Source organism: Solanum stenotomum, chromosome 8, assembly GCF_019186545.1.
Source record: "Solanum stenotomum isolate F172 chromosome 8, ASM1918654v1, whole genome shotgun sequence".
NCBI classification, from domain to species: Eukaryota; Viridiplantae; Streptophyta; class Magnoliopsida; order Solanales; family Solanaceae; genus Solanum; species Solanum stenotomum.
The window spans coordinates 9541991-9560989 of NC_064289.1; the positions used below are offsets into that span (position 1 = coordinate 9541991).

The window sequence follows — 18999 nt, forward strand, 5'->3', positions numbered from 1 at the left end:
TGAAAACCATAAACATCACATAATAATTCCATTTCATGATAATATGCAAAAATAGACCATAATAGAATGTGTAGTAGTAATTCCATAATTCAAGAGTTCATAAATGATCATAAGGACCCATAAACTTGAAGTAAAATAGAGGATAAATGGTTGGACTTGTGGAAATGAAGGTTTCCACAATCAACCCACATACCTCAACTTTGGAGAATCCTTGATGAAGATTGGAATGGAGAATTGAAGCTTGAGATTGAGTCTTGAATCCGGAATTAGAGCTTGAGATCTTTGAATTTGGTTGAAGATCTTGGTGGAATTTTGGAGAGGGCTTAGAGAGTGTTTTTTAGTGTTTTGGAGCTAGAAAAATTTATAACTAAGTATGGGACATATCCTCTTTTTATAAAAGAAAAACGTCTCCAGCCGCTACAGTAACTTTGCTCACTGGAATTTGCAATTCTGCCGAGACAGGTTTTACAAAAATGGTCATAACTCCCTCATCCTAACTCGGAATGAGGTGAAACTAGGTGCGTTGGAAAGCTAACTCAAAGGGCTTTAATTTAATAGGTGGTGACCCTTCCAGTTCCTTGTGTTCTAAGAGATATGCCCCTTTAAAGTTGACCCTGAAAATCGCATTTTTTGCGATTTTTGAATTTTGATACGATTGTTCTAAAATTCGGGTTAGACCCATTTCCTACTCAATTTGACCCCACGAATAAGATTATGAAGTCGAATTTCCGAAATCATGCACGGATTTTGAGACATATGGAAATTACAATTATAGGTGTTTCCGAAGCACATTTTCGGGCATTTTGGGGTTGTTTCAGATGCCCGTATTTGATTTGTTTGAGTCTTAGTGATATCTTTCTTTCCTCTTAAATTAGTGATGCGTATTCCGTTTCCGAGATTAGCTAATGTCATTCGAGTCTGTGGGGGTCTTCTCGAATTCGTGGTTGTGATGTTTGCTTCAAGTTTTAGTCTATTTATTTATTAAGCGCCATGTTACTGCCTTGTTCTCATTGTTGAAATAATGTCTGTTGTCCTGTTATATGTTTGGAGGGTGCCAAACGAATTATGTTGTTGCATCTTTAACTTCCTGTGGATATGATTTCCATACTTTAAAGCATGTTCAAAATCTGTCCATATCCAGTTTAAAAAATTTCCGCTCACGTATTTCACATCATGTATTGATCATATATATCTTGCATTTGACAGATTCCTAAAGGATAATTTGGAATAAAATTAGTCCATGGCCATCTCTGGTTCATACCCATTTGTAGCACATTATTTATTTATTTTTTCGAAGTGTTGGTGTTCACGTGATGCTCGTTGGGCTCGTTTGAATGTGCCAAACAGTGATTGTTAATGCTTTGTTCCATATATCTCTTATATATGAGTTGCTACGATTTTCACACTTAGAACAAACATACCATTTTTACTTTATTTTTCTATTTCTTGGTTAGAGTTGCTAGTGTTAATTCGCTTCCTTATCCATGCTTAAAGGTCATACATTTTTTAGCATAAAATGTTTATGGTTTCTGTTGAAATTCAATCTTTCCTTGCTTTGGTGTGATGCCTTAGATTTGTGGTTAATATTTGGTAATATTTGCCATGGCTAGATCCAGGATAATAGTCATCTTATTCAAATATCTAAGTAGTGTTTTAGCCTTTCTAAAATCAAATACCCATTGGTTTTCTCTTCATTCAATTCATAGGTGTTTTATTTTTCTTAAATCCGTGTCTTGATGTTTACCACCTTCGCTCCGAATAGTGCTGCCCCCATTCACGTTTTTTTTTACAACATAGTTAGTTCACTGCATTTTGTATCATTTTCTTCAATTTGGCTAAAAGGAACAAATTATTGCCTTGGTATGTGCATTAAATAGTGTGTTACCCATTTTATTAAAATGGTCAGTAGTTTTGTTAATCCCTCTCGTGTTTAATTTGGTTGAAAATTATGTTCAAATCCATATTCCTTTAGCCATATGTTGCTTACTTTGCTTTTGTTTTTTTTTTGTATGAACTCACCCCTTCCGAGTCCATGGTGGACCTCTCTCTTGCATCTTCGAGATGAGCCGTAAAGGCTCAATTTTACCCTTTTCTCGAGTCAACCCCCTATGTATTTGGAAGCCGTTACAGATCTCGAAGGCCCAATGTAGTGCTGGAAATTAGTTCATAAATGTTCAAAGCCCAAGAAATGGGTTGTATACATATTGTATACAGCAGTATACACTCATTATACAGCGATATACAGCTCAAAAATGCAAAAATACAGGGCTAAGGTGAAATACAGGTGTTTGGAAGCAGGAGATACATGGAAAGAGCTGATATACATGCCGATATACACTGATATGCAGTCAATGTATACAGAAACGGGATTGGGTTAAAACCCAAAACTTGCAGCGATGTTGGCCCAAAAAGGGGCCCAATTTCATTATCTCTTTTACTCTCCTAATTGTTTTGATTATGTCTGACTAATTTTATTTAACTCTAACTTTAAAATTGTTAGTTAACTCAATAAATCCCCAAAAGACGAACTATATTCTTTATGTTAAGATTTTAATAAAATTTCAATTTTATCAACTCTTGTATTTTTTACATATTTAAATATTGTCTTTAGTTAAAACTTTCATTTGTCTTTAATTAGTTTAAAATGATTTCTTGGTTTATCAACTAAATTAGTTCAAATTATTATGAGTCAAATAAATTTTAATTAATCTAGTTTGTTAAAATTCTAATCACTTGTCTCTAATTCAAATCTAACAAGTTAGGCCCCTTTTGTTTTTCTTGAAAAAAATAATAAAAAATAAAATAAAATGTGTCATTCATTTAATTATTTTCTCAAAGTTAATCAAATATGGTAAGTTATTACTTTTTATGTTAAATCATTATTTCCCTAAAAATAGTCAAATATATTTTAGTTAAGTCGCAGGTCAACCGCATGTTAGCGGACATTTCGAATGCTTAAACCCTTCTCGAAGTGTAAGTTGAACCCCGAACCCTCTTTGGAATTTTCAAATGATTTTTTTTGTTTAAATCTTTGAAAATTATAGGTTTTCTTAATTTCTTTAAAAAATTAAGTGGGGACTCTTTTCTAAATATTTTCTCAAATTGTTTTATACTTAGAACATTTCAAATAGTTATTTTTCTAAGGTTAGTGAAATTACGACATAACAGGCCTTATATACGGTTGAAACTAAAACATTTCATAATTTTAAAATAAAGGAATGCAATTGCCAATTGAGAAAAAAGAAAATTGAAGCAATTCTTTCTTATTATGATAAAGGGAATGGGAAAAGGAAAAAGGAAAAGTCAAATACATGATAAATTATACTGGAACAGTGAGCTTATAATCATATCTCACATGTGACAAAATTAAAAAGTTACTTGCTTCCTTTGTTAATTATTAGCATGCTTAATTAAAATTTCTTAGTATTAACCAACGTAGTACATAGGGTTAGGGACTTTGAAAGTACGAGCTCCAACGTTTTCTCCGATTAAATCAGTCCATTGATCTCCAATATTACCAACAATTCTATATCTAGCTTTAACCAACTCCATTCTCTTGCTCGATTTATACTCTACTGCTAATTTCGAATCATTTCCACCCCTGCAATAATCATGTCAAAGTATTACTCTATATCTATATAAATGTTCGAAACATACTTAAATAGTGTCATGTAAAATAAGATATGAGTAGAAGTATCGGTTAATAATTACCTTAGTACGAGCTTTAGCCAGTTACTATAACCAGCTTTCTTGAGATTAGCAATCCTTGATTGTCTAAAATTCTCTGGAGCCCCTGTAATTAAAACGGGCTTGATCCCAAGAGATAACAAGGTCTTGTATACACCCTGTATCGAAGGAATGACTGGCAATTTTCCCTCAGCAAGCCACTCAATAAACTTTGTATTGTTCAATGCTATAGTCCTATATACAAAATTACGTATGACATCACAAGTTGCATATATATAAAAAAGGGAAAAGGACAAATATACTCCTGACCTATCGTAAACGATATGCATATACCATTCGTCATATTTTTAGGACATTGATGTCCCTGCTGTCCAAAAACTAGAGCATATATGTCCTTAACTCTAACAGAAGACTAAATAGGGACACGTGGCGCAATCTTATCAGTTGATCCGATATTTAATAAATGTTGGGTCGGTGGATAAGATTATCACACTTGTATATCCGTTAGTATAAAGGGTATATACGCTCTAGTTTTTGTACGGCGGGGCACCAATGTCCCAAAAATATGACGGATGGTATCTTCATACCATTTACTATAGTTCAAGGGCATATTTATCACTTTTCCCTATAAAAAAAACGTAGTAAAAAAGAAATTATGATTTATTTTTGCTACCCAAAACGAACATCAGATCGAGCGTAGTAAGGTAGATTTGAGAGAGTAGTCTCATCAACATCAAAGACCCAAACGTCCTTTCCATCTCTATTTAGTTTGAGGCCTTTGGCATATTCAATAGCCTGCTTGGCAACATACTCACAGTCACGTCGATATTGTAATTTGCCTAACATGTAGTGACCTACATAGTTTTCACACTCTTTAGGCACCAATTTCCAGTTTTGGATTTTGTTCGTCTCCACGGCGAGGCGCCAGCTAAGACAGTCAAGTTGTGGGACGGGATAACCAACATTGGAGGGCAATGCCATGGCTACTATAGTTGAAAAAAATAAGAGAATAGTGAAAAACCACATATTATTCATGCTTTTATATAACCAAATAGATGGAAGAGAATAAAGAAGATATTGTGATCATGGATATAGTGGCTTAAATAAGACTCTCAATTGCAAGGTAATCAACGTGTGTCGTAACATGATAATATAGCTGACTTTCTCTTAATTTGTTTACGTGCTCTTTACGTACCCTAGTTTGAAAATGGTTCTCACAATTATTAAATTTATAAAATTAACAATATCGTTTTTTGTTCCCAAAACATTTTCATTCCAATGGATCTACATGGTCGAGTGAGTTGGTTCTGATTTTTCAAATATCAAATCAAACTATTTATGTCGGATTTTAATTAATATATAAACCAAATCAAATTAATAAAACTAATTGGGTTTTTCAAACTCGGATTATCGAATTTTTTCGGTAAATTATTCATACAAACATCTAATTACCTTAGTCCTACCAAAATACAACTATCTAAGGAGTTTCGTAAGAGAATAACACAAATTATGAGATGAGTGATTACACTAAAATATTCAACAAAAAATAATAATAAAATCCCATAAAATAAATATTGAAAACTAATAAGTCTAATAAGTATTAATTACATGATTAAACATTAAAGAAAACTAAAATTAAATAATGTATTTTAAATGTTTAAGTCAAGGTAAAATTAAAGAACAAATATGGGACATTATTGTCATTCTTAGTGTTGAATTAATTTTTTTTTGTTAGCATTAGTAGTGATTCGAGTTTTATTAGAGTTACCAATATCTATGGACTATAACCTTCATTGGACCATTCAAAATTTTATGTCTCAAAACTTGAAATAATATGTTAAAAGATAAGAATTATGAAAAAGTATAAGAAATATTTACAAATTATATCAAAATAAATCTTTTTATGTATAAAAATAAATTTTAAAATTTTATATATAATGCCAGATTGGTTTGATCTCGGTTTGATTTTAATTATTACTATTATTTTTAGTTTACTTTTCACTGCATGTATATTTAAAAAACACTAATTCAGCTAGGCTCTAGCGTACTTAAAGATGGACCAATCAGGCCAAGAGATAATTTCATTTAATTTGACAAAACACATACGGGTAATCATTATCTTTTTTGTTTTTGATTTTCCATCCGGTATCTAGAACATGTATTGAATTCTCGAATAAATTTGAATTACACACTACAATGTCTTTTGGAGCGGCTTTCCCAACATAATTTTCTTCATACTCAAAACTTAAACTTGAAATTTCTGATTAAGGGTGGAGCAGTCCACTACTATACTACAATTCATGTTAATCTGGTAACCATTATCTAGTTGTCTTTTATATTGCTTCTAAATAGTGCAACTAGTCTTGTTTCATACTCACGTACTAGTTGCAATATAAAATGCAAGGTATAGTTATCAAACCCCTAATAATGAGTCCCCCATCACAATTATTCGTCTTTTTCTATGGCTTTTATTGGAGAAAAAAATAGAATAGAATATGGGTTTAGAATTATTGCAGACAAACTCATACGCCTAGTACTCATTAATATATTAATTTGTACCGACATATCACTAGATAGCTAAACTCTGGATTAATTATAAATTTTAAAGTTGAAATTTGAAAAATTGAGTTATTGACATTGTAATTTTTAAAATTTAAAGTTGTATTACGGTCAATAGGTAAGACCACTCTATTATTGAGCTATCCCTTGGAAAAAGATATTTGAATGATAAAGTTTCAAAATTTACTTTCAAATATCTATGGTCAAACGTTAGCTAAATTAATTGTGATAACTATTGGTGCACTTGACATATACTACGTACTAGCTATGTCTCAGAATACTTGTTGTATCTTTATTTACACATCTTTAAGAAAATATTAGTTAGGAGTAATGATATTTTATTCTTATTAATGTCTTCAGATATAATCTATTTTTATTGATCTCTCCATTTATATAATATATTTGAAGTGTAATTAGTCTTCAAAAATGAGTATTTACAATTAAAGGTAAAATAAGAAAAAAAAAAGTTAATTTTATCATGAACATCTAAAATAACAAATATTTTGAGATAAAATGACAATAATATTTTGAAACTAAAAAAATGTATAGGTATACCATAAATGAAAAATCATATTATTCATTTATTTGATGAAAACTTTTCAACATCTAAAGCTATCACATCGCACAAAGCAATTTCAATAATCGTTAGGTATGGGTTGTTTTTTTTTATAACAAAAAAAAGAAATTTCTCCCTGTTCCATTATTGCACTTTGTTTAAGTTGCGCAATTTAATTAATTAACGTCATGTGGTGATCTGATCCTCTCGAGTCTAGGCTGTAATGAGAAATTAAATTAATAGAGATGTGCGTCTTTTAATATAAAGGAACAAAATTGCCAAGAAGAAAACAATTAAAATGTTGAAGCAAGTCGTTATTATAGCAAAGTGAGGGTGAATAGGAAAAGTCGAAAGACATAAAACATGAAATAAAAAAGCTACCCCCCTTTGTTAATTAATTAGCATGCTTGATGATTAAAATTTGCTTAGAATCAACTAATGTAATACATAGGGTCAGGGACTTTGAATGTACGAGCTCCAACGTTTTCTCCGATTAAATCAGTCCATTGATCTCCAATATTACCAACAATCCTATATCCAGCTTTAACCAATTCTGTTCTCTTGCTTGATTTAAATTGCACTGCTGATCCCGAATCATTTTCTCCCCTGTAACGTCATCCATCATCCAGTCAAATAAATTTACATAAATTTAAACGAAAAAATATGTAATAGTACTGAAAATACGAACATATTGCTTACTTTAGTATAAGCGCTGCCCAATTGGTATAACCAACTTTCTTGAGATTGACAATCCTCACTTGTTTGAAATTTTCTCTCGTCCCTGTAATGAAAACGGGCTTGATCCCCAAAGACAACACAGTCTTGTAAACACCCAGTATCGAAGGAATGGCTGGTGCTTTTCCCTCCGCTAGCCACGCACTAAACTTTGTGTTGTTGTACGCTATAGCCCTGCACAAAAATATCTACTTGATCGTACATACATACATATATATAATTACAATCAGATATGAAATTTTAGTTAGGATACGATGTTGTAAGTGTATTTTACTACATTTAGAAATCAAAATGCTACTACTCCATATGTTTTGGATTAAAACAAAATCTAACTATATTTGCAAAAATGGATGCTAATTAATAACGCTATTTATGAAATTTCTCATCTATCTATATACCTACTAGAAAACGTAATAAGCGGACACATACATAAAAAATAGTATACTAATGTTTTTTATTTTTTACCCAAAAGCAACGTCGGATCGAGCGTAGTAAGGAAGATTTGAGAGAGTGGTCTCATCAATATCAAATACCCAAACGTCCTTTCCATCTCCGCCAAGTTTGAGGGCTTTGGCATACTCAATTGCCTGTTTGGCAACATACTCACAGTCACGTCTATATTGTTTGCCTAACATGTAATGACCTACATAGTTTGTACATTCTTTAGGCACCAATTTCCAGTTTTGGAGGTTGTTCGTCTCCACGGCGAGGCGCCAGCTAAGACAGTCCAATTGTGGGACGGTATAACCAGCGGAACCAGTCTGTGGCCTTAGACGGTGAATTTCTACTACTTGGCTAATGACCTCTTCGACATTAGAGGCCAATGCCACAACTACTATAGCTGAAAAAAAGAAGAGAATAGTGAAACACCTCATTTTGATGGAAGAGAAGAAAGAAGATGTTGAGATTATATTGCTCGGATATGGTGCCCTTATATAAGATCCTCAATCTCAACTACCTCTCAAAAGCAATCAAGAGAATATATAATTAACTAATAAAAATGTGTTTTTTCTAATAGTTTAAGCTTTAAGATGAGACAATTACACTTTTACATAGTATCAAAGCGGGTCCATCTCACTCAATGTTGGAGCTCTCAAAATCAAAATTGCTCACGCACATAAGCTAGTTGTGAGTTAGACTTTAAGACCTAATTTCACACAACTAGGTCATCACGTGTTTCACGACATGAATTATGATATGATTTGACAGGATAGGCATGTTTCTCTATGAGGATTTGTTAAAATCATTTCTTTTTTCATCTCCTTGTAACTTAGCTTGTACTTTTATAAAGGTCATGTTCGGCTGGGAGGATTTCCATTTTTCATCTTTAGTCTGTCAAAATATTTTATTTAACAATAAGATTTTCAAGTTGTTAGGACCGAAATAATTGGGTGTAATGAGGAAGCTAGCAAAGCAAACCTCGAAAGACCACGAGTAAGAAGACAAATGAGAAACACACCAAAAGAGATAGATTTAACGTGGTTCGGTCAATCAACCTACGTCCACAAAGGAGATGAGCAATCCACTATATAAACATGAGAGTACAAAATATAGAGAGAAATAACCTCAACCAATTCACTCGGAATACATGGGAGGTTCACACAAGTGATAACTTATCAAGCTTGTAACCCACAAATTCTTCCCCTAACCAAAACTCTTAAAGTCCTTAAGACTACATTGTGAATACTGATTAAGTTAGAAGGAACAAGCCTCTATTTATAGAGTCCTAAACATTTTCCTACAAGAAAAGGACTAGCCAATCCAAAACTTTTTCCTAAAAGGAAAACCTATTTATGATAAGAAACTCACGGTAAATAATACCCAACACAAGTGACATTCTGTGTTAATTGTATTGGTTGAAATACACCGAATTGAGATTATTTGACCGTGCCAAATCGAGCGATGCCGGCAGAGACATAGACCACCGAATCATCCAACAGCCTAGAACTTGGTCCTAGGCCCGTTATACACCAAAATATTCCGGCTTTCAATTAGTCGCGCTAAATGACCATAATAGTCGATACAATATTCGTGTAACAATTGTAACGGACGTGATCCACATGATCAAATTAAGTTAACTTATCCTATAAATATATTATAAATATCCCTATCGATATCTTGATCAATATCGTATTCTTCTGGCACAATAATACTATTATAAACACTAACAAGCAAAAGCATCATCATCCTCGTTCCATGCCGGGACAGCTAGCGTGCAAGTCAATTTATTGCGGGTGACGTACATGTATTTTATTTATTCATACACCCTCTAATTTAAAAATAAATAAATTTTTGAGGCGTGAAGAAAATTTATTAGTGACATTAATTAGAGAGTAGTTTGTCAGTATTATATTTTTGCTTCTTCTAGAATTCTTTTTGAATCTAGACATATTTGAAAACACATCCTCATTAAAGATGAGTAATTTTGGAAGAAAAGAAGTAATACTGATACATTTGAAAAATTTATTTGTTTTGGAATAGAATAAGTGTTGAAAATGAATTTATTTTGAAGTGAAGATAGTAATAACACTTACTTACCCTAATTTCACGTATTCTTATGGTTCTCATAATTGTTAATCTAACGACATCGACTTTAGAAATAAACAAAAAACTTCTACTCCCTCTATTTCAAAATAAGTGGTAATTTTTTTATTTGGACACGCCCTTTAAAAAAATTACTCATCCATAAAACGTAAGATGTATTTTTACTAATTTATTCTTAATAAATACCTTGAAAAAGATGTATTTTTAAAGTATTTTCTTACATAAATAAATTTTATTTTTTAAATGAGAATAAAATTAAAAACATTATTAATATCTTCTTAATGATGTGAAACACTATTTATTTTAAAATAAAATAAAAAATTAAAATTCCACATTGAAATAGAAAAATAAAAAGATACCGGATCATAATTTTATCGAATAAATAAATTGCCATGTCCCTGGCGTGGTTTGACATCCCACTGTCTTTCCACCAACCCCCTTTGAAGAGATAATAATAAGGGAAAAGGGACGGATTTATCCCCGAATTTTAATAAATGGTATGTATATGCCATTCGTTATACTTTGCGTCCACATAAGCCCCTGCCGTCCAATTATAGGTACACATACACCCCTCTCACTAACGGACCCCTATTTTTTTACACGTGTCTTAATCCTAGTGAACTACCCGTTTGACAACTTTTTTTAACCCATAACCCAACTATCCGCCCCATAACTCAATACCCACCCAATTTCCTCTAAAATGAATCATAATTAAAATACCCAAATTAATACTATTGGTCCCCACCCGATTTTTGAATTGTGTAACTTAAATGAAAAACGTGTCATATAATGTATTAACGTGTTTTTAAAATTTTGTGATAAGTTGAAATTAAAGAATTATTTATTCATATTAATGCTTAAAAAAATATGGTGGAAAATTATACAAAACAACAAAAATGAAGTGAAAGAATAGAGTAATTTTTCATCGCCAAAATGGAAATTTACAGAACAATTATATTCATTTTCATTGATATTTCACAATTGTGAATATTCGAGTAAAAGAGAAAATATAATTTCTCACTATTTTTCATTTCTGTACAATATTGAATATCCTCGAAAAAAGACAATTTTACCCCAGCAAAAAGTCGAGATTTACAGTAATGCCCCTAGAAATCATCTTCTCCACAATTACGCCGAACACTGTAATTACTCTTCCAAATCCGGCGATACTGCAGTTTCCGATGCTTCCTCATAACTCTGGAAAACCCCCCATTCTTCACCGCCGACGTAGAATGCTAGCCAGATTTATGAGCGAAGGACTCCACTTTCTCCCTCGCAAAAAACCCTTTTCCCATCTGGCTCAGAGTGTCCTCATACATGTTGAATCCAGTGGGAAGAATCCCATCTAACCCATGAACAATAAATCTCGACCCGACAAAAAGATTCGGATCGAATACCCGAACTCCATCAATAGTGACGAAATTGTCGTCGCCCCGATTCGTTTCCACCAAAATACTGTAATGGGGAAGAAGGGTGCAAAGGTATGGGGAACAGGGGAAGTAAGGTTGCGGAGTTCACTGATTGTAAGTCGGCGAGAAGGGATGACGTGGGGACCAATAGGATTAATTTGGGTATTTTAATTATGATTCATTTTAGAGGAAATTGGGTGTGTATTGAGTTATGGGGTAGATAGTTAAGTTATGGGTTAAAAAAAGGGATCAAACGGGTAGTTCAATAGGATTAAGACACGTGTAAAAAAATAGGAATCCATTAGTGAGAGGGGTATATGTGTACTTATAATTGGACAGCAGGGGCTTATGTGGACGCAAAGTATAACGGAGGGCATATACGTACCACTTATTAAAGTTCGGGGGTAAATCCGTCCCTTTTCCCTAATAACCGTCTAACCCATTTAATTATAATGTCACGTTGTTCAACTTTTGTCGTTAAACCTACGATTACAAGTTGTATTTTTAATTGTAATTTTTACTTTTTACAGTTTAATTATTTAGTACTCAATTGTTTATATATATTCCCAGACCTCCACATTCTGATATGATGATAACCATAACATTCTTATGCTTTCTGTACTCGTTTATCCACGTACATGAGTGCCAAAACACATTAATTCTTCTTAAAGATCAAGGAATGATTTATTATATTCGTTATAATATTATTATTTCATTATAATTATCTAATTTGACTGTATATATCTTGGGTCTCTCCTAACAAAGAACTCATGTAGTTCTTAAGAACACACTTCTCCGTGCAAGTATAAGACCATATTTCTTTTTGTTAAGATTTAGACGTTCGTGTATGTATGTATATTTGTATATTAAGATGACTGTTGTATCAAAAAATTGATTACTAAATAAGTAAAATGGCTTGTTCTCAACATTTGAATATTTGAAATTTATTTTTCTTTAAAAATTAATAAATATAAAATTTAAATAAAATACCAAAATAATCAATACTATTATAAAATATTTTCTTAAAAAAATTATATGACAGTTAAAGGTGATAATGGCTAGCGATGTTGATTGTTGGTATCGAATGATCGAGGATTATAGAGTAATGGTGATGGAAAGAGATACCATGTGGTGATCATGACGATTGTCAATGGTGATAAATTGTAGGTGTGGAGCTGGTGGTGGCAATTAACAATGATTGTTGACGATATATAGTGGGTGTTTGTTATTGTGATTCTCGCTTGTGATTGGTGATTTGAGGCGATGATTGAAAATTATGGCCTGACAATTGACTGTGTTAATTGAACGCGGTGGTGATGGTGATGGTTGTAGGTGATGGGGGTGGTAGTTGATAATGATAGCCAATAGATAACGATAAGGGCGGTGATTACTGTGAAAATGAATGATAAATAAAATCTTTAAATAAATATCTTAATTATATTAAGAGTACTTTATAAGATGATTAATTAAGAAGATCTACGATTAAATAAAATACTCTTAATATGATATTGGACCGGGTTTAAGAGGCATTTTCCGAAAGTGCTTTTATTTGATCAGCAGATTTTGCAACATACACATTAAAGATCATCTAATAAATTAAATTATTGGTCTCATCTTGGCCATTAGGTAGTCATTTTCCTAATCTAATTAGTCTTCATAATTATTGCATTAATAAAATATATTCAGCGCATCTCGAGGTTTTTGCCTCTGCATTTTAGCCAAAAAACAATAAAATAAAGGCAAGTTCCTATTTGGTTAATCAATCATCTTGCCTACTGTATTCAAAATATATTCTCAAATAATTGAAAACTCTCTGTGCTAAAACATATTAATTCTTCTTCAAGAACGAGGAATGATTTATTACTACGGTCAATCCTTATTATAATCGACGTTTGTTCTAATATATATATATTTTTGATGACAAGGGAAACCCGCAGCAGCTACCCTTTGGGTGCGCACAGGGTAAAACCCCCGCTTTTATGCAATAGCTCGCAAACCACATAGGAGAGGTAACCCGCACTAGGCAAGCCCGGTGCGACGAGCTCAACCCAGAAGGCAAACCCCTTGCTTTCGTTGGCAAGGGGTTTCGAACTTGAGACCTCCAACATGGAAGTCCCAAGCCCAAACCACTGGGCCACCCCGAAGGGTATGTTTGTTATAATATTATTTCACTATAATAATCTATTTTGACTTGTATGTATTTTGGGTCTCTAAGGACTTGAAAGAATATGTCATCTGATTGAAAAAAAACTTATTAATTACATTAATGTCCTAATTTGTAACGAATTCAAGTTCTCAACACATGTACTCAAGTTTTATATAATCATTGATAGATAAATTACAACGACAATAATTAAACTATTGAATTATAATAAAAATATTCAAATATAACAAATAGGATGGAGATAAGAATAAAGATGAGAAACTTATATCCTACCAGAAGAGGTATGGATTATAATTTTTTAATCATAATATGCATAACTCATTCTTTGAAATCCCGTCTCCTTTTAGCTAGATGCTAATTGGGTTTGGATCTTTAATAAAAGCAAAATTACATAAATGAGCCATAAAATTCAAAATAATTATATGTTTATACCCCAATTCAAAGTAATCCAAGAAATATTCATTCTCTCGAAATAAAATTACAGCTCATATCCCCTTATTCATTAAAATTGATAATTTTTGTTCACTGATACTAAATCAGTATCATATACTTTATTGGTATTATCAAACTAATAATTTCGCTTAACTGATACTAAATATATATATATATATATATATATATACACACACACACATCATTGGTATCATTAATATTGTTTCTTGTTCATAAATTACTCATTAGTCAATGATACTATAAGGTATATGAGGAAATTATTACTAAGAAGAAATAATTGGAAAGTAAGACAACGACAAGTGAAGCAACTCAAGTGGTTAAACATTTTAACCATTAATCCATAGATTAAGAGTTCTTTTCAATTGACTTAAAAAAAGTGCTAGCTTTTAAGTAAAAAATAAAGGGTCAAATTTAATGACTTTTAAATTGAAAAATAAAAGATCAAATTTAAATGACTTTTAAGTCAAAAATAAAAAGTAACGAGAGATCTACTTTTAATTTTTATCTTTTTAAAAGTTATTTAAAACTATTTTAAGTTAATTTTTAACTTTATCAAATACTTTCCAAAACTAAAAATGACTTATAAATAAATTTAACTAACTTTTAAGTCAACTCACACAAAAACTTTATGAATAAGAGGGAATACTTTACTATTGATTCATGAACGAAATTGTGTCATTTACGATGTGGACGTTTACAAAGTAGAACATGATGATCGGTTTCCATAATATCTACATCTAATCCCATAATATTAGTTTAATCTTGACTTTTAGCTATCCATTTGCATATATGTAACTATAGTCTGCAAGTCTCTAATTAATCATTCCTCATAATCACTGCATTAACTAGACACAATCCACACCACTTGCGGATTTTGTTTAGCATTTACCAAAAAGATAAGGGTCAAAAACATATTTAAACTATCTATTTTTTCATTTCATACCTAAACTATTGAGAGTATGAATCTCATAACTGAACTATCACTTATTAGTTAGAGTAACACACCTCTCTTTTTTATTACACTCTCATCATGGTGTGTATAATACACTCTCACTTTTATTTAATAAAAATTGTCACATCATATTCCATATGGACAAAATATTCCTATTTGATAAAAATTAAATAAATTATTAGTATTAGTTAGAGTTAAAGATTAAACTATTACTATTCCCCCAAAAAAATTATAAAATAAAATGTAAAATATTTTCCGTACCCCACTCCACCACTTCCTCTCATGTACTCCTCCTACCCCAATTTTTTAGTTATTTTTTAAATTTCTTTATAATTTTTTTTTTAAAAAAAAATCTTACCTCATCTCACCCTCCCCTCCCCCCACCCCGTCCCATCAAATAATAATTTAGATATTATATTAATTTTTATTTTTAAAAAATAATTCTAGCCCACCCCACATAACCCTACGCTTCCATTTTTTTCTCGTTTTGTATTAGATATTTATTTTTTAGAAAAGTATTTTTTTACCTCCTGTAAGACTTTTTAAAAATAAATTTTATTTCGATTATATTCGGTACGTAAATAGAAAAAAATATTTTCCTAAATATCTATACAAATCTAACACAAAATGAAAAAAATGTAAAAAAATAAAAATAAATTAGGAGCGGAGGGTTAAATGGGGTAGGGTAGAATATTATTTTATTTTTTAAAAAGAAATTAAGATAGTAATACTTTAGTCTTTAGTTTTTAACTATTATTAATAATTTATTAATTTTGTCAAGGTGAAATATTTTATTCATGAAACAAAGTTTTTGCAAATAAAAGAGAGAATGCATTACATATATCACTGATGTGTGTTTCTTAAACTCATAGTAAGTGATTTTATGTATGAAACTCACACTCTTAATAGTTTAGATATAAAACAAAATAATTTAGATGTGTTTTGACACTTTTATCACTTTACCAAAAGACAATAAATTAAGTCCATAAAGGCGACGTCCCTCTATAGTTAATTTAAATCATCTTGTCTACTTTATTCAAAGTTTTCTCAAATGATTATTTCGTGCTCTTCATATGTGACTTACAATATTATTATTTGGAAGTTGAAGTTTGTCGACCATATTTGCAAATACAAGATTTCAGTATTTTATATACTGGTAAAATCTTTGAAATACTTGTTCCATTACTTCTTTTAGTAGGCATTTGGCCATGCGATACCATATCACGATATGGAATGGAATCAACGTTTGGACAAACGATTTTACGCTGATTCTATCTTTTCCAAAAACCATGATATGGGAATTCCATATCATGATTTGAGATATTTTTAATACAAAAATTGATCCACAAGTTTATATTTTATTAAAACAACCCTACATTTATATCTACTAACCATTTATTTTACATGTAAATAAAATTTATAATGACATCAGTACTTTTTAAAATTTATTATTCTCACCGACATAAAATTTATTATTCTCACCAATATATAATCACTTTAACTCACACCAAGGGATATTGTTGAGTAATATTAAAGACTAGTACACTACAATTTATGTTCAATTTTTTTTTATTGAATTAAAGTTAGATGATATAGTTACTTAAGTGGAGAACAAATAACTTTGTAATAATTTATTATGCGATTATACAATTTTTTATTTATTTGGTAAGATTGAATAGACAATTGAGGCTATTTTAATAGTTTGGCGAAATGGTCTGATGAACCCTTATACTTGTATCAGTTTGTATTCTGGACCCTTTTATTTAACTATTTGTCAACTGAACCCTTAGACTCAATAAAACACAATTTAACAAATTCCTCTGACCATTGACCACGCTTATGTGACATTAAAATGTCTGAGTTGACAAAAGTGTGTAACTCCACGCTCCTTTAGGCGAGTGAATAACTTTTTAAATTTTTTTTTTTTTTTAACGCCAATATGGAATATTGATAGGCAAAGGCACCACAATACATGTCAGTATATATTGAAAAGGAGCAAGTGCCCCATCCTAATTCATTCAGTCAACATAGAAACATCCCAAAAAATAACAAAAACGTAACTATTTGGGTTAGGAGAGAAAGTTTTCATCAACAGATCCAAACTCTTAACCCTAGAAAATCAAACACGTCTTCCAAGCAAGGTGGAAAAGCAAATTTTTGGATTAATTTTTTTTTTATTTAACAGATCAAAGTCAGCATAGTAGATTGAACAATAACTCAAGAAAATTGTTAAAATCAGATTAAACATCATCAAAACTTTCTTCCAACAAGTGATAAATAAAGTTGCCAAACTCATCAATGGTAGCTACTTTTCTTAATAACAATCGGGCAACTTCCGAATAGAATCCAAAACAGCATCAAATCAAATGCCTCTTCACTGTTCTTCATAACAAGAGCGAGCTTGTTGTTGATGCTGTCGTGAGTCTTCTTGGTCTTCTTTGCAGCCACCATCGTGGATTCCGGTGAGGAGGAACTACGTCGGAGATGGAGGATTTGAAGAAGCAATTTACGTCGACGGCGGCGAACTGGAGACAATGGAGTGAGAGAGAGAGGCGGCACTGGTCAGTGGAGAGGAGAACGAGGTGGGTGAGGGTGCTAGGTCATGGCGGCGAAGAGGTTTCTCGGCCAGATCTAATAGTGCGGTGACTAAGGTTGTTGGTTTTGTGAAGGTTGGAGGAGGAAAGGAAATGATGATGGTGTGCAGCGGAGATGAAGACAAGTAAGGGAGAGAGTATATGCGATTTCGCCGGCAAAAGTGGCGACGACGACGGCGATGGCTTCTCCCGTAGATGTTGGCCGTGAACAGTGAGAATGGGGAGACTCTGTGGAGTTTTACTTTAAATAATAAATTAAAAATTTTAAAGAATAAATTAAAATTTTACTATTTTATCTTTTATTAAATAATTTTGATTAATAATTTTAAAAAATATTTATTAAATAATTATGACATGGCACTAATATGTATGACGTGGATATGACATGTCTTTTATGTAAAAGAGAGTGAGCTACACATATGGTTGGAGGGGCTTAAAAGTCTCATTTTAATTGAGTTTAAGGGTTTAGTTGACAAATGGTTAAGTAAAAGGGTTCAGAATACAAACTGTTATAAGTATAAGGGTCCATCAGACTATTTCGCCTAATAGTTTTACAACTTATGAAATTCTTATGTTTATGACAAAATATACAACACAAAAATTTCGTATCGCATGTCCAAACAAAATTTCAATTTCATCTCATAATTCCATACTAGAGCTTTTGCTCCAATTATGTGGAAAGTTGTGTAAATGTTCTCCATAAGGAGGTATGAGACATAGGGTGTGTTTGGTTGGGTTAAATGTTTTGAAAAATATTTTTCAAATCAACTTATTTTTCTAAAATTTAACGAAAATGACTTTCCTTCAAAACTTAAGGAAAACATTTTCTAAAACTCTCTTTCAACTTCAAATTACAATTATTTTTTTGTTGAAAAAATCAATTTATTTTGTCCTTACCCTCAAACCAACCCCCAAACCACCCCAAAAAAATAATAATTTTAAAGCTTGTTTTTAAATTTAATTTCTTTACCCCACCCTCACCCCTACTCCCACGCCCTACCCCCACCCCCTCCCAAAAAAATATTAAAAATTATTTTTTAAAAATATTTCTAATTTCATTTTTTTATTTTTTTACCTCCCACCCACTACCCTCGTCCCCCCCCCCCATCAGCCCCCCAACCCCCTTCAAAAAGAAAAAAATTTAAGTTTGTTTTTAAAAAATAATTTCAACTTCAAAATTTTATTTTTTCATCCTTACACTCGACCCTCCCCCCTCCAACCCACCCACCCCGTACTCGCAACCCCTACCCCAAAAAAAAATTTAAGTTTGTTTTTAAAAAATATTTTCAACTTTAAAATTTTATTTTTTCACCCTACCCTCGACCCACCTCCTATCCAACCCCCCC

General features: G+C 31.7%; 2 protein-coding genes across 2 annotated transcripts; both read right to left on the reverse strand.

The window, feature by feature from the left end:
* Nucleotides 1-3290: 3290 nt before the first annotated feature.
* LOC125874817 (acid phosphatase 1-like) lies at nucleotides 3291-4713 on the reverse strand. Its single transcript, XM_049555848.1, has 3 exons — nucleotides 4361-4713; nucleotides 3712-3921; nucleotides 3291-3601 (listed from the first exon to the last, which is right to left on the reverse strand). Exons 1-3 carry the CDS (start codon nucleotides 4711-4713, stop codon nucleotides 3427-3429), a joined length of 738 nt encoding a protein of 245 aa, XP_049411805.1. The 3' UTR covers nucleotides 3291-3426.
* A 2388-nt stretch (nucleotides 4714-7101) lies between these two features.
* On the reverse strand, nucleotides 7102-8453 carry LOC125874815 (acid phosphatase 1-like). The gene is made up of 3 exons (XM_049555846.1): nucleotides 8003-8453; nucleotides 7502-7711; nucleotides 7102-7408 (listed from the first exon to the last, which is right to left on the reverse strand). Exons 1-3 carry the CDS (start codon nucleotides 8410-8412, stop codon nucleotides 7234-7236), a joined length of 795 nt encoding a protein of 264 aa, XP_049411803.1. The 5' UTR covers nucleotides 8413-8453; the 3' UTR covers nucleotides 7102-7233.
* Nucleotides 8454-18999: the final 10546 nt, after the last annotated feature.